Here is a 24,574-nt window from a genome sequence, read left to right on the forward strand (position 1 = left end):
CCAGGAAAAAAAAAAGCACCTAGAAATCTTTCAAGTCCCAGTGTTTCTTATTTCTTACACCTATTCTTCTACTCACTTCGTTTGGCTTTTAAAATACAAACTATATAAAACCATTCCCCATGGTTTCTCTTTTCCTCCAACCCTTGATACCACTAGCTAGGTTGCCTTTTGCCACTTGAATAACCGTAAGTACAGTCTAGACAAGTTTTGTTTAAAATGCCTTTTATTCGTTCAGTCAGTCCCCTCTCATCTCTTGTCATTTTTTCTAACCCAACCAAGTTAACAAAGCGAAGGTATTTCTAGGTACAGGATTTCAAGTGATTTTGACTTTTGATCTGTCATGGACTTTATTTTTCCTTCTATTCCTGTCCAAACTATTCATACTAGATAAGGAAAGTAGAAACATTTGCCTCAGTTTCTACCTTATACCAGACCTCTTAGCAGCAACCCCAGGGCCAAACTGAGCAACAGACTGGAGTTCCTTACCACCGAGCAGATCGATTCTATAGCTCCAAGATAAGACTACATTCTTGACACAGGTTAAAGTAAAAAAACTATGTTCTTGTTGCATAAGATCTTGTGCTTTAAATTAGGAAGCAACGTTCTTTCTATCTTGCAAATCAGTATCTGTCCCCAACACACACACACACACGGATGCACACACAGCTGTTTTAAAAGCCATACTTCTAGACTGTTTCATCTAATAAAGACCAAGTGCATTGAGACTGAAACCCATTTCAAGTTCTTATAAAGGTGATCACACTGGGCTGTGCATTATCAAGTTGTGGATGCCCTTCCCTGCTATTCATTATGCTTGAATGGCACACCTCTCCTTTCCACTGAAGTGCACTCACTGTAAAGCCTGCCCTCCTCACTTGTGGGTACCTAGCAGGGAACCCACTGCTTATCTGTGATGCTGAGACTCCGGAACAGTAACCATAACCCTTCAAAGAAACAAGCTGCCCTTTTCTTTATGGCCAAACCTCAACACATACAACATTCAGAGTTGTCACCTTTCAAAATTTCCCCCATTACCAATGTAATAATATAATCCAGTCTGCAGCAAAGATAAACAGAGAAACATAAGGAAACTATAGGGAGAATAACATTTTAACACTTGGGTCAAACCTTACCTTACCCTTCCCTCTTCAATTGGCTTTCTTTCATTCCTCATATCCTCTAGATCATAGAAAGGCTAACACAATTAACTTTAAACAATTTTTATTACACAAAGGTTGTCACATAATTGGATATTGCTCTACTCTGTACACAATTATTCTTACTCTCCACAGAAAGGCTGCTTCTTAACTTCTCATCTGTTGATGGCAATCACTAAAATCCTGATTTTAACAGAATAGTAGTAAAAATGCCTCAGTGATTTAAGTTGAAAGCAGTACATTGGTGCATGGCTCTTATACTCATTTACCAGGAATGTACAAATGTCTTTATTCAAAAATACAAAATAAATTATCTGTAGGCATGGACAATGACAGCAGTAAACCATTCTATGTTGTCAACTGAAACCAGTAACTGATGGTTATAGTGATTTTCTTAAACATCAGCCAGCCTTTTCTTCAGTCATCTCCTTCAACTGACCTCTCAAAGTTATTGGTGAGGAACGCTGCCTTGAGCTTCCTCTCACAGCTCATTAATGATGGTAAAGCCCTATTCTTGGAATTAGAACATGCCACCTCCCATCCCACCTCCCATCCCACCCATTCCACCCATTCCAGGATCCTTCTCTTCTTTAGGAATTTCTGTGACTACAACTTCTGCTGTAGTTAACAGAGAGGCCACTCCAGCAGCATCCAGTAATGCAGTTCTTACAACCTAGGAAAAAAGTTTTGATAAAATATTACTTTTCCTTAGTAAAAAATTAACAAGACTTGGGACTTCCCTGGTGGTCCAATGGTTAAGAATCTGCCTTCCAATGCAGGGGACGCAGGTTCGATCCCTGGTCGGGGAACTAAGATCCCACATGCCACAGGGCAACTAAGCCCATGCGCCGCAACTACTCACTCTGCATGCTCTGGAGCCCATATGCCACAAGAGAGAAGCCTGTGCTCAACAAAGAGCCTGCGCACTGCACCGCAAGATCCCGTGTGCCAAAATTAAGACCCGACGCAACCAAATAAATTAATTAAAAAGAAACAAATTAACAAGACTTAATGAAGAGTCCTTGAAAGTATTTTTAGACACTGGTGAACTATTTACCTTAGTTGGATCAATGATTCCTTTTTCCACCATATTCACAAAATCTCCAAGCATAGCATCATAACCAACTTCTGAAGAACTTTGCAAAATTTTCTCAACTATCAATGATCCTTCAACACCTGCATTCTTAGCAATGGTCATTGCAGGAATTTTGAGTGCTTTTTTAATAATTTCTATACCTATAAAGAAAATAAATTTTTAGCAAATTTAGTTCTTTCCTTTGTAATTATTATAGCACAATTCTACTTGTGAGAGTACAGATTCCCCCTGAAAGATCTGTGACATCAGTGCTATTCTACTTTTGTTATTCTGGAAATTGCTTTATGACTTCTTATTCCATCTAGTGGCAGCAACAATATAATTCTAACAACAGAAAGACTAAAATCAGGCTACAAGTAAACTCATTACTAAGGTAACTTTTTACCAATTTTTTGATCTTCATTAGCTGGAGTTATTGAATCCAAGGCTGGAAGGCACCGAAGCAGGGCACAGCCCCCTCCCAAAACAATGCCTTCTTCAACAGCAGCTCGTGTAGCATTAAGGGCATCTGTAACTCTGTCTTTCTTTTCATTCACTTCAACGTCACTTGTCCCACCAACCTAAAGATTAAGAAAGAATTCCAGTTAGCATGGCTTCTCCCATTCAAGAAGCTGACTGCCAAAAGGGTCATTAAAAAGCACCTAGTTTACTTAAAAAGCAATTTTAAAAAGGTTGCCTATTTGTTACAAGTAACTATGTGATTAAACAGCTAATAGTGTCTCACAAATCAGACTCTAGACTGATTATTAACAAAACATCTGTTCCCACACAACTCACCCACTACAAGTTCAATTCTGGCTTTAAGGAAGGAATGTTTCAGTAAAGAAATTTTATATAATAAATATCTCCACAAGGAAGTTGATTCCCTAAATATTTTGGTTACATACCACAGAAATAGTCATCTTGGGCTTAGAACCCAAGAAGCTTATTTATAACAATGCATCTTACCTTTAGCACAGCAACACCATCTGAGAGTTTTGCCAGACGTTCATTCAGTTTTTCCTTTTCATATTCACTAGTTGTAATATCTAACTGCTCGATGATTTCTTGAATACGCTTTTCAATTTGAGCCTTGTCACCTTTTCCTTTCAAGAGCATGGCATCATCTTTGGTCACAATGACCTCTCCAACTTTTCCTAAGTCATGAGGCTGAACATCTTCAAGATTTAGAGTTAGTCCTTCTTCTCCAAATACCTACAAAAACATTTTAAAGAATGAACAAATTACAGATTACAGCTTTTTTCATTACACCAAATTCATTGGTAATATATCCTACAGGTGTTTTGATAAAAGAAACATCTTGCAATACTGTGTTTCTTTGAAATGTGAGGTTTCGAGACCAAAGCTAGACTAAACAAAGTCTGAATATAGTCTTTCATGACATTTCCAACTTCTCACTTAATTCTCAATTATTAACTTTGAGAAAACTGTGAACTCAGAAAACTCACCTAAGGCCATACTTTTGGTGCAACCAAAACTAGACCCTAGGCCTAACTCTTAGATCCCATCCATGTCTTTTCCACTACATTCTTGAAAACAGGTTAGTCAGTAAGCCCATTCTTGGGCCAGACTCTTGGCGAGTTAAAGAAAGGGACCTTATCACTATTTAACCCAATCTCTACCTCCCAAACATCTAATAAAAACACAGATTAAGTAAATATTTCAGATGGTAGTATCTGACTATGAAAATGTGAATTCTGCCTATAAATTTCAGACTAGGATGTATAAATAACATTCAGTAAACCAACATCACATTTATTTTACTTACTGCACCACCAGTAGCAATAGCCATGTCTTTAAGCTGGTTCTTTCTATTGTCACCAAAACCTGGAGCTTTGACTGCTACAACCTGAAGACCAACTTTCAGCCTGTTAAGAAGTTATTAATAAGATTTAAATTTTAGAAAAATGTCTGTCTACTTCAAGTTCTGACAACTAAGGTTACTTAGGAAACTGCACTTTAAAAAGATTTTTTTTTTTTGCTCCCTAGCAACTTTTGGTCAAGTTGAGACAGGAAAGGGCAATTTTCCATTTATCCATATTTGCCAGTATCTGCTTACCTTCTTAATAAACTGTTAACCTTACATGCTGACCTTTCCAGTTGAAAACATGTAAATAGTGATAACTATTTTATAGTTTGTGAAAATCAGAATTACTATATATTAAATTTGGAGATCATCTAATCGGCATTTACCCTTAACCCATGGGTTCCATTTAGTATTAGATTAAGTTGCTAGTAAAGTCAAGATTGAGCAGTTTCTTCTTTTTTATTGAAGTATAGTTGATTTACAATACTATATATTTCACACAGTGACTCACAATTTTTAAAGTTACATACTCCATTTATAGTCATATAATACTGGCTATATTCCGAGCAAGCAGTATTTTTAATTCAGTTCATTTATAAATGTAAATATTGCTGAGAATATCATTAAGCTTACCTACATTTTAATCAGGTAATGAATACTCAGAATATACAATTTTAAAAATGCCCATTTGAGACCAGACTGAAATGGAAGGAATGTACAAACTAAGAACTGGTCAATTTTATTAAGGAGCCAAATAAAAATCAGAGGGTTACTTAACCTCTGATGATATGCGAAGTAAACTGAGATACAACTTTACAGCTACCAGTAAAATGGCTCAATGAAAACTCTTCAGGCCTACTGTTTTTCTATTTCGGCTTCAAATCCCACAATCTCTAGGGCTCTTTCATAATCCCCAAAGCATATCCAGTCTACAAACATTCCAGGATAAGTAAACTCACTTAGGTCAAAGTACTCAATTCTCTAATATATACCTGATATTTCATTTGTGCATTTCCATTACAATGAAAATTGGAGACTCATTTCTAATGTACTTCAGTTCTAAGATTAGGAATAATATGTATTTTAACAATGCCCTAAAATTCTGTTTATAGCGTTAACACTATCTAAAAGTAAAAAGTAATACATTAAACTATAGATTAAAAAAATTAAAAGAATAGACCTCAACTTACTTTAGGTTGAGTACCAATTTCTCTATTTCAGACTACTCATTAACTAAATTTTCCTTTTAACAGATTATTCAGAATGGTAGTTGTTTACCTCTTCCCATGAAAAATTGTAATTGTGAAAATATTTTTTTCCAGAAGTCTTTTTGTAAAAAAAAAAGAATAAAACTCAAGTCATTTATCTTCAAAACAACTGTAAACACTTAGGCTATCTTATGAGAAAGTTGCACAAAACATTAAGGACTCTGGGACCCCATTCAAAAAAGACGGAATCATAACTGGACTAAGGGTTCATGATTCACACTAATATTATACAAACACAAGTAGTTCAATGTGAAGGTACATAACGGAGATTTCAAACATCAATACAAATAACTGCCTTCCACACAGAAACGTAAACCAAATACCACTGCCTATTACCTATTCAAAACGAGTGTACTTAGAGCTTCTCCATCCACGTCTTCAGCAATTATGACCAAGGGCTTACGGTGAGCATTGGCAATTTCAAGAGCAGGAACAATGGACTGGACACTAGAAATTTTCTTTTCACTTAACAGAACATAGGCATCTTGGAATTCACATTTCTGACCTACAAAAGCAAAGAACATTTCTAACCAACTTTAGAACATTATCCTGAAAATGACTGCAATTTAGAAAAACCTCTAAACCAAAGCTCCAGTACACTTTAAAAGTGATTGATGAGTTCATGTTTTTCCTTTCATTTTTCATATACATGAACTTTCTTTTATTTATTTATTCACTGTTATTCATCACTGACTGGGTGCCAGTGCCAGGCACTGTTCTAGACTCTTGAGGTAGATCAGTGGGAAAAAAAGTGAAAATAAAACTCTGCTCTTTAGAAGTTTTCATTCAAGTAGGAGAAGAGAGTAATAAATAAGAAATATATAACTATTATAAATAATACATAAGTGAATTTGCCATTACTGCCTCAGTCCCCTGATGAGCTCTCAGTCTGCTTCTAAAGGTGTTGGATCACAACCTTTTCCATTGTGTCTGATGATGCTTTCTTCCAATTTGCATTTTTCTCCTCATCCCTGTTCAGATGCAATGGATGTGTGGTGGTCTAGTTTAAGGGCACCAGCTCCTTTCTGCTTAATGGTAAGTTGTTCCAAGTAGATAACTTATTCCAGAATCATCTTGTCGTAATTATTCTACATCAAACTTCTATTTCTCTGCTCACCCTCAAAACCTGTCTAACTTCTTGCTCACGCCAGTCCACACTGGTGCAGCCGTGCAGCATTTTCCAGTGTGTTCCATATTACTCTTAGTCCAAGAGCCAGACCATGTGAAAAGTGTTCTGTAATCAAATAAGTTTAAGAAAATCCACATTCTACATCACCTAGTTGGAAACTCACATTATATATGATCATTTTTAAGCCTCTAGAAGTCTCACAGTCAGAAATTGTTTAACTCTGTTCACTCAGCATGTCCAACACTTACTTTACCATAAAATAGAAACTTGCTCACATTCTACAGAACTAGTGTTTCAGAGCTCGACTTGGGGAAAATGCTGAGTGGTCGACAGCATAAGCAAGAAATCCATAGAAATGTGAGGAACATATGAATTTACTTTTGAGGTCTGACACTGACTAATGCCCTCAGGTTGTCACATAGCAAACTATGTTAAAAAAAAAAAACTTAGTTACTGATTTGCTCTTACCTTTTGATGTATTAATAAAGTATGGAGAGATATACCCTCTATCAAACTTCATGCCTTCAATAATTTCTAATTCATCATTCAGTGTTTTTCCATCCTATGAAAAGTCAAAGAATTCGTTATGTGAATTTCATTAAAGAAACAAAAACTGTATAGACCAATTAACAGTCCCCACTTCTCATAAGGAATCCAGATAGGAATATGCAAATGTCCCAGGGCATCCAACTCCACTTCTGCAAAAATACATGTATGCATTTGAACTAATTTTTACAGCTAGAAGGCAGTATCATCTAAGTTAGGACTGATTTACTCCCGAAGGCAAAGTTTAATAATTCACACAGAACACAGAAAGCACTCTATTCTATACAGGTGCCAATATTACACATGAAAAAATTATACGGAATATACTTTTGGAAACACATATAGATCAAATTTTTATATTTATAAAACTCAGATTATCAGACACCTCATTCCTATGTGTCATTAAAAACACACTTGCCTTTACTGTGATAACGCCCTTTCTTCCAACCTTTTTCATCGCATCAGAGATGATGCTGCCGATTTCTTTGTCTCCATTTGCAGAAATCGTAGCAACCTGAAACAATCAAATTACTCTTCCAAATTGAAAGGTAAGGCTACTGTCCGCAATCAACTCCCCTCCCTTTTCTCAGTAACTTCCAATTTGATAGATCCTTGGTGGGAAGCTAGAGGGAGGGTGATGGTGGCAGTGAGAAAGAGGGAGGGGATTTTATGGCATAATAATTGTAATGAAGTATTGATCCTGTTTTCAATTTTTTAAAAAATCCAGTATTTGGCCACATTATTTTTGAAAGATATGAAATAAACACACAATTATTCTTTTAAACAAAAACAGAAAAGAGGAAATTCCTGGTGGTCCTGTGGTTAGGACTTGGCGCTTTCACTGCAGGGACCCGGGTTCAATCCTTGGTCCGGGAACTAATGTCCCACAAGCCACGTGGTGTGGCCAAAAAAACAAAAAAAGAAAAAGAGAAAAGAAGGAAGCTGACCCTGTTACTTTCTTCCCCTTGGCAAACGTGGCAATATTAGGACATGACAAAATTATGCACCTTTGATAAATGGCCAAAGAACATTTTCTACACATACAAATGAGTTTTTACTCAGTCATGCAGAACTAAAACGAGAACTCATTAAGAGTCAAATTATGGGGACTTCCCTGGTGGTCCACTGGTTAAGACTCTGCACTTCCACTAAATGGGACACGGCTTCCATCCCTGGTCGGGGAAATTTCCAAATGCATTAGCAGTAAGAAAAATGCTTCCAATGTTGGTGACTGGGTAATGTTGCTATTCTGATACTGTCGTGTAATTCTGGGATAAAATCACGTTACTAAAAAAAAATTCTAACTTTATCATAAAATGTTATAAAAAATCCATACCTGGGCGATCTCTTCCGGGGTTGTCACAGGTTTAGACTGCTTCTTAAGTTCAGCAATTACAGCATCAACAGCTAACATCACACCTGGTTCAAGAATAAATATTATTCTTGAATTATATGCTTATTCTCTTGTGGCTCCACATCAACTAAAAATTCTGATTCATGTTAAGTGTTTCAATGCCTTAACGCTTATGCACTGCTTCTGTACCAGTACTTTTCCTAATCACATGGGAGTTGGATGGCATGCACTGAAACAGAAACTTTAAAAACTGTTTTTAAAAACCCCATCTGACATCCTGGGTGACTTGGTTCCTCGTTTAGCCCTACTTTCTAAATAACTAAAGTAAAACATCAAAACTGTATCATCTCTCTCTGCTCTAATCCCCATTAAACTTATTACTTTCAAGGTGAATGGTACATGCTGTAACTTCCAGTAAACCTGGTTTGTGGGAGAAGCGGACCAGGGGACAAAGACACAGGGATGGATGACTGTGGACAACAGGCAATGTCTTAGTCAGATTTTCCTCTTTGCCACCCAGCACAGTGCCCACCACATAGGAATTCGATCACTACTGATTTTTTTTTTTAAGATATTAAAAGATTTTTTTTTAGGAGAGAGGAGAAACAAGAAAGAGTCAACTTTCTAATACAATTTAACAGATAGTTCAAAACACTGTGGTGACAATGAAGAGATATTCCTACCTCTCCTGATTTCCACTGGATTAGCACCTTTGCTAATCTTCTCAAAGCCTTCCTTAGCAATGGAGCGTGCCAGTACAGTCGCAGTAGTGGTGCCATCCCCAGCCTCTTCGTTTGTGTTATTGGCAACATCTTGAACAAGTTTCGCGCCAATATTTTTATATTTATCTTTTAAGTCAATGGACTTTGCAACAGTCACACCATCTTTTGTCACTTTGGGACTTCCCCAACTCTGTTCAATAATCACCGTCCTTCCCTATTGCACAGAAAACAGAGTCACACACTGTAAGTACTATTTAGCCTACAATACAGCAGTTTTCACAATAGGCAATTACTTCAAAGCCTTAATGCAACATCTGACAATTTTTATCAGATCTACAGCATGAATCTAAAGGGCAAGTTCATCAATGTTCTTAGTTCAGACAAAATGACCTTTGTTGCTAAGTGCATAACCTTGGATGATAACAATTTTAGAGACTTAAAAGATGTCTTCTTATACAATGATACAAGATGAACCAATACCACTTTGGTAGATTATAATGAAATTCCAGAGCAGACTTCACAAAATTCATACTTAAGTTTTGTCCAGTACCTGCTGTAATAATAATATGAAAACTTACTTTTAAACTTGTTTTAAAATTTAGTTTCTAAAATACTAACAAGTACAATACACACTTTCAGAGTTGTTCAACATTAAATCTTAAACATGGTGCAAATAGTATTGGCAGCTTTTGAATTTGAACCAAAGCTGCTTCTTGTGAGGCATTCATATGCTATATTTTATATAGTTTGTATCACTGATATTTGTACTGGTTTCAACCTGAAATGAAGCATCACTTCACCGTGCACGACCCTCAAAAAGGTCTCCTCAAATTACTAATTACCCCTCACTCATCAATCTCTTGCTAAGTGAGACTTAAAATTTTAAATGTGCTTTGGAACCAAGGGACAGTAGAAAAACATTAGGTTAAACTAGCACCTACCAGCACATACTTAAGGTATTGTGGACGTTGTATTTTTCCCTCTATGCCTGGTACTAACTACTGGGAAAGGATCCAAAATTTAACTCAAGCAGGCAAACGAGATTAATTCCACCTCGAGTTTACCAATCCGTCTTGAGCTAGGAGTTACCACTGGATTACACCACACATTGTACAAAATAAAATTCTTTCTGCTTTGGCAGAAGCAGTTTACGAATACCAAAGCACTGTTCAAAAGCTTGCCGTGACTCTCACCATCAACAAAAATATTACTCCTTAACAATACTCTAAATTACAACAAAGTAAGAATACTGATACCTTTGGCCCCATAGTAACGGCTACAGCATCAGCTAAAAGGTCTACACCTTGAAGCATTAAGGCTCGGGCATCTGCACCAAATTTTACATCTTTGGCATAAGCCCGAGTGAGATGAGGAGCCAGTGCCCTGGACACTGGCCTAATCTGGCGAAGGACTGCGGGCAATCGAAGCATTTCTGGGGGAGAAACAAGCAGATCATCAGTACAATACTAGCGCTACCCGTGGTGTGTTACAACACAAACATAACACCCGCGCATCAGAACAAGAAATGTTAGAAGCGAGCTGGGCTGACCTCTGCCAGCCACTACAGCTGGGCCTCGAAACTCGCCACCGTCCCAAAACACCAGCTGCTAGCGCAAGCCTTAAGTGGGCGCCCCACGCCTGACCTATAGCACTAGCAAAAAGCACACCGTTCTTCCCCATGGCCACCTACCCATGATGCTAAAAACGAGTTAATCTTTCAGCGCTAAAATGGCCTTGGGGGCAAATCAGCTCCAAATGTCCCCTGAAAAACCAAGCCTACAAGAAAGGGACAATTTACAAACCCACGTGACCAGGGGAATGAAAATATGCCTAACGGTGCAAAAATCCGCTTACTAAAATGTCTTCATGTATCCACTCGGGGCTACTGCATCAGTGCAGCAGGCAAGGCCGCGAAGCTGGGGGCGGCGGCTCTGCCCACTCTGGGCGGCCCCACGTGTCTTTCCATCAGGATGCCCCAGCAAGGTCAAGGGTAGATGCGCCGTACCCGATCTGTTCGCGGGGCCAAAAGCCGTTCCCACACGCTGCGACCACCCCGCCCCCACCCCGCGGCACCCTACACCCGGCCAAAGTGGCTTCCATCGGAGGGACCATGTGAATACACTTCCCCGACTCCACACCCCACCCCGGGCAAGCCCTCCCAGCTGCGCCCTGCCCGGGCGAGCGATCCACGCCGCACGTGATGGGCCCCTGCATGCACCCACGGGGCCTGGCTCAGCGAGCCCAGGCCTGCGGCGCCTTGGGGAAGCTCTGGCTCTCGCCGGCCAGCCCGCTCAGAGCAGCGGGGGAAGGCCGGCTCCGGGGTCCAAGGCGCATGGATGAGACGGCGCGTGCGGCCGCGTACCTGGGGCAGCGGCACGGCTAGTGGGCGACGAGACAGGCCGTCGGCGGCGAGTGAGGGACAGAGCGCAGGTCGCACACCGCAATGAGCCCGTGTCCCCTCCCTCCGCCGCTCCCCCCGCCCCTCCGCAGCGCGCGCGCGCGCGCAGGCAGCTCCCACCCCCGTCCCGTCCGCCCGGGCCCTGCAATCTGCACGCGCCGCGCGCCAGGCCCGCCCCTCCCCACCGCGCTGGGCCAGGCCAGCTGAATTAGCCCTCTCCGGCCGGTTTAGGCTAGTTCCCGGGCGGCGCGCCGTTCCAGAACTTTCCGGGAGGCGCCGGGCTCTGTGTGGGTCAAGGGTCAAATCACGTCATTTCCGGGATGGGAGTTGAAGGGTAAGTACTCTCACCTCGGCTCGCGGCCTAGAAAAGCCTAGAAAAGCCTAGAAAGAGCTCCTCTTTCCTTCCGCCTACCGGTCCGCGCGTCAGTGGCCTGCGCAGAGCCCAGGAAACGAATCGTGGCGCGCGCAGGTGCGGCCGCCCCTTTTCGCGGGGAGGGGCCGGGGGCGAGGGCGAGCGCGCCTGCGCGCTAGGAGGTTTTTTTTCGAGTTCACGTGGCAGGGGGTCGGACTACGGATTTCTCTTTTGCGGCGGCGGCCAGAGAGCGAGAGTACGAAGTGTTGCAACCCGAGTCATGGTGAGTCCCGCGTGGGCTGGAGGCCGGCGGGGCCGGGTTGGCCTGGGGCGCACGGCGAGTCCGGACGATTACCTTTGGGCCTGGAGGGAGGGGTAGGGGCCACTCAGAGACCCGCGCCCGCCCGAACCCTGGAGAGGCGAGGGCCCCCCCCCGACCCTTTCCACCTCGGAGGGTTCTTTGCACGCGTGTGTGAGGCAGCGTGTGTGTCAGGGGATGGGAATCCGGACGCACGCGCAGTGGCCGACCCTTGCGGGACATTAATGGGTGTGTAATCGCTTTGAAAAAAGCACGGCTCCAGGCAGAGGGACTTCAATGTTTGCTGACAATTTACAGAAAAATCCGACGAAGGAAAATACTTGACCTTGGGAGATACTAAGGTTGTCCTGGAAGCTCGTCTGGCTGCTGACCAAAGGAGCAACAGTGATCCCTAACACACATAGGGAATGAGAAATTAAACTCGGAATTTAGAGCTGAACGTTCAGAGGTGTTTCCTTTGAATGAAAAAATCTGAGTTTTGTCGTTATCTTTGAAAGCCATTTGTGGCCTGTTGAGAATACATTGTGTTTCAAATCTAACATTTTTCTCTCTACAGGCAGGACAGGCATTTAGAAAGTTTCTTCCCCTCTTTGACCGAGTATTAGTTGAAAGAAGTGCAGCCGAGACTGTAACCAAGGGAGGCATTATGCTTCCAGAAAAATCACAAGGAAAAGTATTGCAAGCAACGGTAGTAGCTGTTGGATCAGGCTCTAAAGGAAAGGTAAATGGGGACTGAAATGGAACTAATTTTTTATGTGAAGGAGAGGGGGGGAAAAAAACTGGTTATTGTTAAAAGTAGCCTTTTAGGTAGCTTGTTATTTTAAAGATCAGTCCCTAGTGGGTTCGCACCTCATCTTTCAGCAAAAATGATTGTGAAAAAAAATCGCTTATTTTATATGATTGAGAGTTCCACAGTATTAAAATCAGACGGCATAAATTTGAACTCTTGGTCTAACCTCTAACACACTGAAATTGCCATGATCCTTTTAATCACTTTCGGCCTTGGTTAGCATATAACAGGAGCTGGCTGGGCTATTGTAGTCATTCTCCAATTAAGGGTTAGACCTCAGACCTCTGAAAGTGTCAACTAGAATATGCAATAAATGCCCTTGGGGGTCAAATATGTTAATTGCATTGTTCCAGTTGCCTCTAAGAAAAGCCTAGCGAGGAGCTATCCTGGAGTTAGGAATAGGAAGGCTTTGGGCGCTCTGCCTCAGTCCCTCTCCCCAAATCTGCTTTGGAGGAACAGAAGTTGAATCTCAAAAGAAGTGTATGTTCCAAAGTCAGAAAGAAGACTCAAGTTTTTGTGTGTTGAAAGAAGTTAAACATGACCATTGTACATGTAGTTTTAAAAACTGGTTTACTTCGTATACTTGAGAGGTTATGTTAATATTTAACGATCAAAAAGCTTACAGTTAGTTTTCCCAGTATAACTCTTTGAACCTTTACACTGAAATCAGGTTTTAGTTTAAGCTACTGCATGTGCATTATTTCAAAGTGTAACTCTACAGTGATACGTTTGAGTGAAGAACTATGGTTGTATAAATTATATCATTTGGCCACAAAGTCCTTTTTTAACATTTGATTTGAATGAGCACAGTTGATTAATAAAAGTGTAAATATTTGGTCAACTAGATGTCTTTACTAATAAACATCTTTATTTTCTTAAGGGTGGAGAGATTCAACCAGTTAGTGTGAAAGTTGGAGATAAAGTTCTTCTCCCAGAATATGGAGGCACCAAAGTAGTTATAGATGACAAGGTGTGTAAACTTCATATTATTAAGGAGAGGCTAAGTATTTGCTGTTAGTTTTCTTAACTAACCGTTTCTCTGTTTGCAGGATTATTTCTTATTTAGAGATGGTGACATTCTTGGAAAATACGTCGACTAAAATAAGTCACTGTTGAAATGGCATCACGTGAAGCTGCCACTGAAGTTCTGAAATCTTTCATCATGTAAATAATTTCCGTGTTTCTTTTATAATAAAGTAATGATATCCAAACTAATGATATTCAGTGTCTCTGAAATTTAGTTTCTCTGTATTGATTTAAACATCCCCAAATAAAAGTATATAAATGAATGGTTTATCTTTATTTAGTGATTTAAAGATGGTTTTTAGTTTATGGGGCTTTTTTTTTTTTTTAGAAATAACCTGCAGAGAATTCAGGGAAACAGGTTTTCAGTTTTCAAGTTGGCTTTTTACATATATAGTTGATGCTGATAGAAAGCCATAGATTTACACTTACTTAACATTTTAAGAAGGTAAAGACAAATAGCAACATTCTGACCTCATTTATATCAAACATTTCAGTGTAGTTTGTTTATGAAATCTAGTCTCATGTCTTATTTCTTAAGTTATATTTTGAAAAACTTAACACTTCCAGTTTTTAAAACAACACTACTACATAATTTACTTAGCAAAAACTCGAAGGCAGGGTATAATAGCTCACACTGGCTGGGTGCCTTCTATATGCCAGGCATAGCTAACTTTTTTTTTTTTTTTCTTCTTCGGTACGCGGGCCTCTCACCGCTGTGGCCTCTCACCGCTGTGGCCTCTACCGTCGCGGAGCACAGGGTCCGGATGCGCAGGCTCTGCAGCCATGGCCTCCTTTTTTTGTTTGTTTTAATTATTTTATCTTTGGCTGCATTGGTTCTTCATTGCTGCGTGCGGGCTTGTCTCTAGTTGAGGTGAGCGGGCTACTCCTTGTGGCTTCTCTTGTGGAGCACGGGTCTCTAGGCACACGGGCTGACTTGCTCCGCCGCATGTGGGATCTTCCCGGACCAGGGCTCAAACCCATGTCCCCTGCACTGGCAGACGGATTCTTAACCACTGCACCACAGGGGAAGTCCCCATAGCTAACTCTTAAGCATTTTCCAGGTACTGGCCTCCATTGTAGGTACTTTCATATAGTGGATGGTTTAATCTTTTAACAGCATATGAGCCAGGTACTGTTCTTGTCTTGCAGATAAGTAAGGTGGGGCACAGAGGGGTTAAGTAATAACCAGGGACACTGTAGGAAGTGGCAAAGCCAGTATTTGGACATAGGTAGTCCACATTCAGATGCTGTCTAAAACTTCATCCTTTATGGCCTCTGCTACTTTGTCAGCCAATCCTAAGTACTTAATACACATTTCAGTCCTAGTGATAATGACCATGGAAAAGGGGAGGGGTTATCTAAAAGTGTCTGGCAATTGGTAAGTATCTAGTTTACAATTTTTTGAGTTTAACAAATAGGAAACTGACAGAACTGGATAAATAGCTTGATTTAGCTATAGCAGCCAGGGAGAATTAAGATTTGAACCCAAACAATCCTACAACAAAGTTGATTACCAACCCCTAAACATGACTGCCTCTCAGCTACCAGCTCTTTCTGCCTTGCAGTCAAATTTGTTGCCTAGTTTTGGTTGCTTATAAACTAGTCTATAATCATGTCTTTTAAAAGTTGTGTTCCATATTTTTCTTGTGTAATTAAAGTCTAGATGAAGTTTTAAGTGACATGGAATAATGGTCTCAACTTTTGATCACGTCCCCATCAGTAAAGTATTACGTATGTGTATTTACATTAATGTATGCGTTAGTGCCATTTGATATATAAGGCTTTCGTCATATTTGGGTAAAAAGATTAGAAACTCTTGGTCTTCCCTGGTGGCACAGTGGTTAAGAATCCACCTGCTTTCCTTAAAAACTAAAAATACAATTACCATATGACCCAGCAATCCCACTACTGGGCATATACCCAGAGAAAACCATAATTCAAAAAAGACACATACACCCCAATGTTCATTGCAGCACTATTTACAATAGCCAGGTCATGGAAGCAACCTAAATGCCCATCGACAGACAAATGGATAAAGAAGATGTGGTATGTATATACAATAGAATATTACTCAGCCATAAAAAGGAACAAAATTGGGTCATTTGTTGAGATGTGGATGGACCTAGAGACTGTCATACAGAGTGAAATAATTCAAAACCAAATATCGTGTATTAACACATATATGTGGAATCTAGAAAAATGGTACAGATGAACTGGTCTGCAAGGCAGAAATAGAGACGCAGATGTAGAGAACAAACGTATGGACACCAAGGGGGGAAGTGGGGGTGGGCAATGGGATGAATTGGGAGATTGGGACTGACATATGTACACTAATATGTATAAAATAGATAACTAATAAGATCCTGTAAAAAATAAATTTTAAAAAAGTTAAAAAAAAAAAAATCCACCTGCCAGTGCAGGGGACACAGGTTCAGATGGACCTAGAGACTGTCATACAGAGTGAAATAATTCAAAACCAAATATCGTGTATTAACACATATATGTGGAATCTAGAAAAATGGTACAGATGAACTGGTCTGCAAGGCAGAAATAGAGACGCAGATGTAGAGAACAAACGTATGGACACCAAGGGGGGAAGTGGGGGTGGGCAATGGGATGAATTGGGAGATTGGGACTGACATATGTACACTAATATGTATAAAATAGATAACTAATAAGAACCTGTAAAAAATAAATTTTAAAAAAGTTAAAAAAAAAAAATCCACCTGCCAGTGCAGGGGACACAGGTTCAAGCCCTGGTCTAGGAAAATCCCACATGCCACGGAGCAACTAAGCCTGTGCACCACAACTACTGAGCCTGCGTGTCATAACTACCGAAGTCCACGCGCCTAGAGTCCATGCTCCACAATGAGAAGCCACTGCAATGAGAAGCCCACGCACCACAACGAAGAGTAGCCCCCGCTCACCACAACCAGAGAAGAGCCCATGTGAAGCAATGAAGACTCAACGCAGCCATAAATAAACAAACAAAAAGAATCTATTTTTACAGAACCCAAGTGGCTCATCAATTTCCTGCTGTGCCCGAGGCACAGCTAATAGGCTTTGGAGGTCATAACCTTGTAAGCACATATTTCCCTCTGATTTACCAATGAGAAAACTGACGGAGGGGAAGAGGAAACTTGTTCAAGGCCATGTAGCTGGTAAATTGCAATTAGGAATCCAGTCAAAGGCTATGGCTTCCCCATTATTAAAGATTTTTTTCCCAAGACCCAAGCAAATAAGTTTTGAGATCTAAGATGAGTTTCCAAACCTTGGTTCATCCTTCGAGTTGCCTGCTATACCTAAATTTTCAGGGCTCCTTCCATAACCTACTAAACCAGAAGGACGGGAGAATTCTTTTTGTACCACGGAAATTGTCCCTGTCTAGCAGAACTGCTAAAGAAATAACTTTAGATTGTGAGATTATATTGGGAATTAATAGGGAAAAGGATTTTGGCATGAGAAATTTGGGCCAAAAATATGGGTATTGGGGATGTGGACCCATGTGTTTCAGAAAAGCATGTTGGGACTTCCCTGGTGGCTCAGTGGTTAAGAATCCACCTGCCAATGCAGGGAACACGGGTTAGATCCCTGGTCCGGGGAGATCCCACATGCCGTGGAGTAACTAAGCCCGTGCGTCACAACTACTGAGCCTGCGCTCTAGAGGCTGCGTGCCACAACTACTGAGCCCATATGCCACAACTACCAAAGCCCACGTGCCTAGAGCCCATGCTCCGCAACAAGAGAAGCCACCGCAATGAGAATCCCACACACTGCAACGAAGAGCAACCCCCGCTCGCCACAACCAGAAAGCCTGGGCGCAGCAATGAAGACCCAACGCAGCCAAAAACAAATTAAAAAAAAAAAAGCATGCTGTCACTTACCTTTTGTTCAACAGGAAAATATCAATTGTAAGGAGAACGGTAAAATAGGTAAAATTCTGACTGGAGTTTTCATAACATTACCATTTTTTACCTCTTGCCAGGCACTGTTCTAGGCACTTAACGTATAATCTTGCTTACCTGTGTAATCATAGTAACTCTGTGAGGCAGATGTTCTTTGCCTCATAGGTGAAGGATGCAGAGAGAGGTAGAGAAACTTGCTCAAGGTGAAATATATTTTAAGTCATAGGCTGGAATTGAACTCAGGTTTGTCTGACTTCAAAGTCTGCCTTCCACAATTCTATACAAAAACAAATGAAAAATTGAGAATAAAATTAAAGTTACCAGGGAGCTATTCTGTTGTGAAAGTATTACCATTATCAAGATTATGATTTTTTTCCTCTATTGCTCCAGAAACTGTATGCTTTACAAAAAGTTCTTATTTTTAAAACTCGGGATTACAAAATTTTTTTTCATTTTTATTGTGGTAAGAACACTTAGCATGAGATATACCTTCTTAACAGATTTTTAAGTGTACATCATGATATTGTTAACTATAGGCACAATGTTGTACAGTCGATCTCTAGAACTTTTGCATCTTACTTAACTGAAACTTTATGCCTGTTGATTAGCAACTCCCCATTTTCCCCGCCCCCTAGTCCCTGGCAACCACCATTCTACTCTCTGCTTATATGAGTTTGACTATTTTAGATACTTCATGTAAGTGGAATGCAGTATTTTGTCCTTCTATGATTGGCTTATTTGACTTAGCTTAATGTCCTCAAGGTTCATTCCATGTCGTCAAATGTTGCAGAATTGCCTTCTTCTTTAAGGCTGAATAGTATTCCAATGTATGTATATACTACATTTTCTCTATTCATTCATCCAGCAGATGAACATTTAGGCTTCCGCATCTTGGCTGTTGTAAATAGTGCTACAGTTAACATGGAAGTGCTAATATCTCTTTGAGATTCTGATTTCAGTTCTTTTAGATAAATACTCAGAAGTGGGATTCCTGAATAGAAGTAGGGTAGTTCTATTTTTAACTTTTTGAGGATCCTCTACACCATTTCCCGTAGTGGCCACACCATTCCGCTTTCCCACCAACATGGATCATAAGGTTTTATATAATAGAGGTGTGAACTTGTCACATTTGTTTCCTAATTTGATGTGCAGTTTTGTTTCTAGCTAGTCAAATCTCATTCTTCTAGTACATTTTTCTTTTGGAAATGTAAGTAATTAATTGATCCATAATTTTAGTGTATAGTATATGTGTCTGACTTTTTTTTTAACCAATGATTATCTTGTCTCAACTTTATTGGATTATCCATTCTTCCCCACCACCACTCCCCTGCCCCCAAATTTGAAATGTGACCTTTATCATACATTAAAGTTTTAAATAAACATATTCCTGGATTTGATAGTCTGTTTCATTGATCTCTCTTTTCCATCACAGTGTTTTCAATATAAATATAAATTGTTATATTTAAGTTTGATATCTGATACAGCAATTTACTCTCAACAATACTTACCTAGCTGTGAGCATTTTTAAGCTTCTCAGCAAGGACTGCCAGATTGTTCTCCAGCATGATACTAAGACATGCCTCATCCAGAAAGCTAATTGCTGTTTTCTCTGTACCCACACAGAAATGGAGTTTTGAGCTTTTTAGTTACTTATGTGAAGACTATTTAAATGTTTTCTTTATCCTTAAGCAATCTGTATGAGAGAGCTCATTAAAACCTAGGCTCTGGATCCCGTGTTACTTACATACTAGTTAAGTGACATTTGACAAATCATCTAACCCCTCTTAGTTTAAGAATTAACTGTAAAAGGAGGGCACGAGATGTCACTTAACATTTTGAGTCAAGCCTGTTATTTTTTGTTTTGTTTTGTTTTTTGCGGTACGCGGGCCTGTCACTGTTGTGGCCTCTCCCGTTGCGGAGCACAGGCTCCGGACGCGCAGGCTCAGCGGCCATGGCTCACGGGCCCAGCCACTCCGCGGCACGTGGGATCTTCCCGGACCGGGGCACGAACCCGTGTCCCCTGCACCGGCAGGCGGACTCTCAACCACTGCGCCACCAGGGAAGCCCAAGCCTGTTATTTTTTTTTCCTTAAACTTTAATTTTTTTAAAACTAGATAATATGCATGTAAGAGTCCTTCCCATCCCTGTGCCCTAGCCACAAAGTTCCATTCCTGGAAGCACTAGTGTTACAGTTTATATTCTTCCTGTCAGGGGTGTTTTATGTATACATATGTATATGTGTGTGTATAAACATATGTATCTTGTGCATATGAAATATATATACATATATATTCATTTTCCTTTTGAAAAATAAAATATTCCATACACATCATTTGGCACCTTGTTTTTTTCTGTATTAACAATTTGTCTTTGGAATTAATCTATAAAGTACATAAAAGTTTCATTCTCTTTATAGCTATATGATATTTCATTATTTGGATGGACCAAAATTTATTTAAGCATTTCCTATTGATGGACATTTAAATTCTAAACTTATGCTATTAGAAACAGTTCTGCAAAAAATAAAATTTCTGCATAAATTTCATATCTGTAAGATAAATTGCTAGGCATGTAATTGCTATGTCAAAGGGTATGTGGACTTTAATCATATATGTGTACACACACACACACACACACACACACACACACACCCCTTCAAGTTGCCCTTCACAGAAGTTCTATCAATTAATAGTCCTACCAGCAATGTATGAGACTGCTGATTTCTCCCCACTCTCAATAATACAAGATGTTATAAAGTTTATGTTTTGCCAAACTGATAATTTTAATTTATCATTATGAATGATGGTGAGGATCTCATGTGTTTAAGAGCCATCTCTATTTCCTTTACGGTTAACTGACAGTCCCTATTGACGGTTAATATCTTCTGCTCATTTTTCTACTGGTTGACTGGCCTTTTATGATTTGATATCTTTATCTATCAGGGGAATTGTTTCTTTGTGACAAATTTTTTCCCTCCAGTTTATCAATTTGGCTTTGATTTTGTTTATGCTTTGAATTTGCAGGAAGTCATTTTGGTATAGTTGAATAAATGTTTTCCATTATAGCTTCTGGTTATTATTTCAAACTCTGAAAAGTCTTCTCCGATATAAATTTCTTCCATTGGTTTCTTTAGGTATTTTTATAGTTTTTGGTTTTATAGTTTATGGGTGTTTTTCTTTTTCAATCTTGGCTTATATGGAGATTTTCCTGTTATAAGAGATAAGGAATGGATCCAAACCCTCTTTCTTCTTACAGATAAGCCTAGTTCTTTAAGACATGTTAAAATTTAGCCAAACTCTTACAAAATGCTCTTTCAGTCTCATTTAGCCTGTAGACTTGACTTGGAAAAAACATCAATGGGTACTCACTTATCTGGCTTGTCATTTCAAAAGGTCAGTTTATTATAGTATTTTTAAGTAATTCATTGTTTTTTGAACATGTGTCAGGCACTGTCTTAGGCACTGGAGATACAGGGATGAATAAAATGGGGGAGGCAGAAGTAAACAACTAAAGTAATAGCATAATTTTAGATAGAGATTACTGTCATCTAGAAAATAAAGGTAGGGACTTCCCTGGTGGTCCAGTGGCTAAGACTCCGTGCTACCAATGCAGGGGTCCAGGTTCGATCCCTGGTCAGGGAACTAGATCCCACATGCCACAACTAAGAGTTTGCATGCTGCAACTAAAGATCCTGCACACAGCAACTAAGACCCAGCGCAGCCAAATAAATGCATAAGTATTAAGAAAAAAAAAAGAAAATAAAGGTAGAAAATGCCGTTAACTTCATGAAAGACATGAGGTCCCCTGTTAAAAAGAGGAAATGATAACAGTCTGTTGTGACTTGTCTCTTCTGATCACATCTTCCTGAAAATTCAGGAACTACTGTATTAGATATCTATTGCTGCGTAACAAATCACCCCAAACTTAGTGGCTTAAAACAACAATGAATATCTCACACAGTATCTGTATGTCAGAAATCTGGAAGCAGCTTATTTGGGTGGTCCTAGTTTGGGGTCTTTCATGAGGCTGCCATCATCCAAAGGTTTGACTGGAGCTGGAAGTTATACTTCCAAGATGGTCACTTATGCTGGCAAGTCGATGCTTGCTTTTGGTGGGAGCTTCAGTTCCACACCATGCAGATCCCTCATAGGTTACTTGAGGGTCCTCACACATGACAGCTTTCTCACCCAGGGCAGGTGAGCTAAGAGAGCAAGGCACAATGTCTTTTATCACCTAACATCAGGAGTCACACAACATCATTTTCACAGAATCTATTGGTTAAACAGGTCAGCCCTATTCAGCATGAGAGAGAACCACACAAAGGTGTAAATACCAAGAGATAATAATCACTGGGGGCCATCTTGGCATCTGGCTACCACAATCACTAATTGGTCAAATATTCTAGAGAGAAAAATGAAGTGCAGTGGGAGTTCAGTCTCTCACTCATTTGTAGTCAAAGTTGTCTAAGTTTGAACTTTATAAATTAAAAAAATTTTGTCTATAACAATTTTTATAAAGAGAAATTAATTTTCAAATAATACATTGAAAATGTATAAAGCTACATATACAACTAATTTGTTCAACTATGAACATACATCTCCATACTTCGCTGCTGCTTCACCTTTACTTGGTCCACAATGAAATCTCCTGCAACTCCACAGATAAATGTTACTTTATAGCACATTTCAACTACTTCATGCGTCATTCACTGCATCAGCTTTGCTCTTAGGCTGGCTTCCTTCAAGCCAAGACGGTTGATGCAGCCTCAGACTTAACAAGGTTCACTGGCAGAAAAAAGGGACCATCTCTTTTATTATCTCGTCAAGATTAAGAAAACCCTTCCCTAAAATGCTCCATCAGATATCTTTTCATATCTCTTCAGGCTAAAATGGAGTCACATGCTCACCCTTTAACTAAACATTGGCTTAGTCCAATGAGGATTTATCCCGCAGCTAGAGATGGGTTTACCTTTCTCTGCTCAAATTCGGAGAGATGGATACTGAGCAAGATCAAAGTCTGTCTGCAAAGAACATGAGTGAACGGGTACAGATAGCAAGTAGGCAACCATCAGGGGCTGCTTAACACTTAAGACATATTGCTTTGTAGTACAGTAATTTACATATCCTCCTTTCCCATTCATTTTTAAGCTTTTTGAGGATAGATTATACATCTTATTGATGTTTCTTAGCACTTGCTCAGTGCCTTACACACAATGGGCATTCACTATTTTACTTGGATTTTAAAACTCCCCAAAGAGAATTTCGTATTGGATAGATGGTTTTGAAATTACTTATGATTCTTTGGATTTACAAAATATTTTCTTCTAAAACTTTAAGAGACTTCCAGGAGTATTTACTTTTATACTTTCATACTCTATGAGGCAGAAGGAAAGAACTGCTGTGCACTAGTTTCATTACCAAAAAAAACCCAACCCTTTTATTTGATATTTTTAAAAGTCTTACAGTCAACAAGCAAGAGAATTTAGATTTCTTGAATCTCAGTCTAAAGTTATTTTCATTTGTCCATATTGCTTTTAAAAAGACTACTCCTTCTTTAACCAAAATATTCAAGTAACCCATTATTACATGTAACTGTTATGGTACTGATCATGCTTTTTTTTCTTCTTCTTCTTCCCCCATCCCCTAAATTAATCATGGTTACAAAACTTTTTGCTTGGAGGTCATAATCTGCAGACTGATACAGGAATTAAAATGTGAAGGTTATGAGCTAGAAACATTTCAACCTTAAAGAAAAAGGTTCTTCCTGTGAACAAGGCCAGAAGTGACATCACAATGTAACTTGATTAGACTTTTCAAAGAGATGAATATGTATTTTGTTCCTTAATTTAACACCTACGTATTCACTTTTTCTTTTGTTCTTTTCAGATGGGCTGAAACAGTATTACTTAAGTATTATTAAATCTGGACTTAAGAGAACATTAAGATGAGCCCCTTCAACTATAGGTAACTGATATTTACAGCTCGGGGACTACCACACAATCTGGGAAATGTTAACTGAATCCTTGGAGTAAATGAGGCGAGGTTGTCCAGACCTAAAGACTCTGCTCTCTACAGACCCACCCTTATCTCTCTTAGGGAGGCAATATTTAGGTGCCGCTTGCCTTAGATCCTCACTATATTTAGTAAGAGAATTGGTGATTTGCACGGCTGTCTCCATTGCTAGACTCTAGGCAACTTATGGTTAAGGATGCCGCCTTTACATACTTTTACCTCAGTGCCAAACACGTACTGGGGCTTAATAAATACTCGTTGAATGAAGAAATTTTTTGCTGTCTATGAGGTAGTGATGGAATTGTCCTTGCTCTTGAAAAGTTACCAGTCTTGGGGCTTCCCTGGTGGCGCAGTGGTTAAGAATCCTCCTGGACTTCCCTGGTGGCGCAGTGGTTGAGAGTCCGCCTGCCGATGCAGGGGACACGGGTTCGTGCCCCGGTCTGCGAGGATCTCACGTGCCGCGGTGCGGCTGGGCCCGTGAGCCATGGCCACTGAGCCTGCGCGTCCGGAGCCTGTGCTCCGCAGCGGGAGAGGCCGCAGCAGGGAGAGGCCCGCGTACCGCAAAACAAACGAACAAAAAAAGAATCCTCCTGCCAATGCTGGGGACACGGGTTCAAGCCCTGGTCCGGGAAGATCCCACATGCCGCGGAGCGACTAAGCCCGTGCACCACAACTACTGAGCCTGTGCTCTAGA

At 40.0% G+C, this 24,574-nt stretch overlaps 2 protein-coding genes across 3 annotated transcripts; one reads left to right on the forward strand and one right to left on the reverse strand.

Moving 5' to 3' along the window:
* Positions 1–219: 219 nt before the first annotated feature.
* HSPD1 (heat shock protein family D (Hsp60) member 1) lies at positions 220–11,946 on the reverse strand. 2 transcript variants are annotated; one of them, XM_024757333.1, is made up of 12 exons: positions 11,826–11,946; positions 10,336–10,511; positions 9,041–9,293; positions 8,340–8,422; positions 7,422–7,517; positions 6,926–7,019; positions 5,665–5,833; positions 4,022–4,121; positions 3,202–3,447; positions 2,639–2,813; positions 2,215–2,393; positions 220–1,830 (listed from the first exon to the last, which is right to left on the reverse strand). In XM_024757333.1, exons 2-12 carry the CDS (start codon positions 10,507–10,509, stop codon positions 1,678–1,680), a joined length of 1,722 nt encoding a protein of 573 aa, XP_024613101.1. In that variant the 5' UTR covers positions 10,510–10,511; positions 11,826–11,946; the 3' UTR covers positions 220–1,677. The 2 variants fall into 2 exon arrangements, with proteins under 2 accessions (XP_024613101.1, XP_024613100.1); XM_024757332.1 differs by lacking the exon at positions 11,826–11,946 and adding an exon at positions 11,442–11,546.
* Positions 11,947–11,964: 18 nt separating this feature from the next.
* Positions 11,965–14,227, forward strand: HSPE1 (heat shock protein family E (Hsp10) member 1). The gene is made up of 4 exons (XM_024757335.1): positions 11,965–12,112; positions 12,705–12,869; positions 13,819–13,908; positions 13,988–14,227. Exons 1-4 carry the CDS (start codon positions 12,110–12,112, stop codon positions 14,036–14,038), a joined length of 309 nt encoding a protein of 102 aa, XP_024613103.1. The 5' UTR covers positions 11,965–12,109; the 3' UTR covers positions 14,039–14,227.
* The last annotated feature ends 10,347 nt before the right edge of the window (positions 14,228–24,574 follow it).

The sequence above is a fragment of the Neophocaena asiaeorientalis genome, unplaced genomic scaffold (assembly GCF_003031525.2).
Source record: "Neophocaena asiaeorientalis asiaeorientalis breed wild unplaced genomic scaffold, Neophocaena_asiaeorientalis_V1.1 scaffold246, whole genome shotgun sequence".
Lineage (NCBI taxonomy): Eukaryota > Metazoa > Chordata > Mammalia > Artiodactyla > Phocoenidae > Neophocaena > Neophocaena asiaeorientalis.

Bases quoted from the DNA above. Each gene is read 5' to 3' on its own strand.
- HSPD1 (XM_024757333.1), bottom strand. From the start codon at position 10,509: ATGCTTCGATTGCCCGCAGTCCTTCGCCAGATTAGGCCAGTGTCCAGG. The intron at 7,020-7,421 runs GCAAGTGTGTTT...GACTTTTCATAG, and splicing joins AGGGCGTTATCACAGTAAAG to GATGGAAAAACACTGAATGA. The intron at 4,122-5,664 runs GTAATAGGCAGT...ACTTCTTAACAG, and splicing joins AGTACACTCGTTTTGAATAG to GCTGAAAGTTGGTCTTCAGG.
- HSPE1 (XM_024757335.1), top strand. The intron at 12,870-13,818 runs GTAAATGGGGAC...TATTTTCTTAAG, and splicing joins GATCAGGCTCTAAAGGAAAG to GGTGGAGAGATTCAACCAGT. The intron at 13,909-13,987 runs GTGTGTAAACTT...CTCTGTTTGCAG, and splicing joins AAGTAGTTATAGATGACAAG to GATTATTTCTTATTTAGAGA.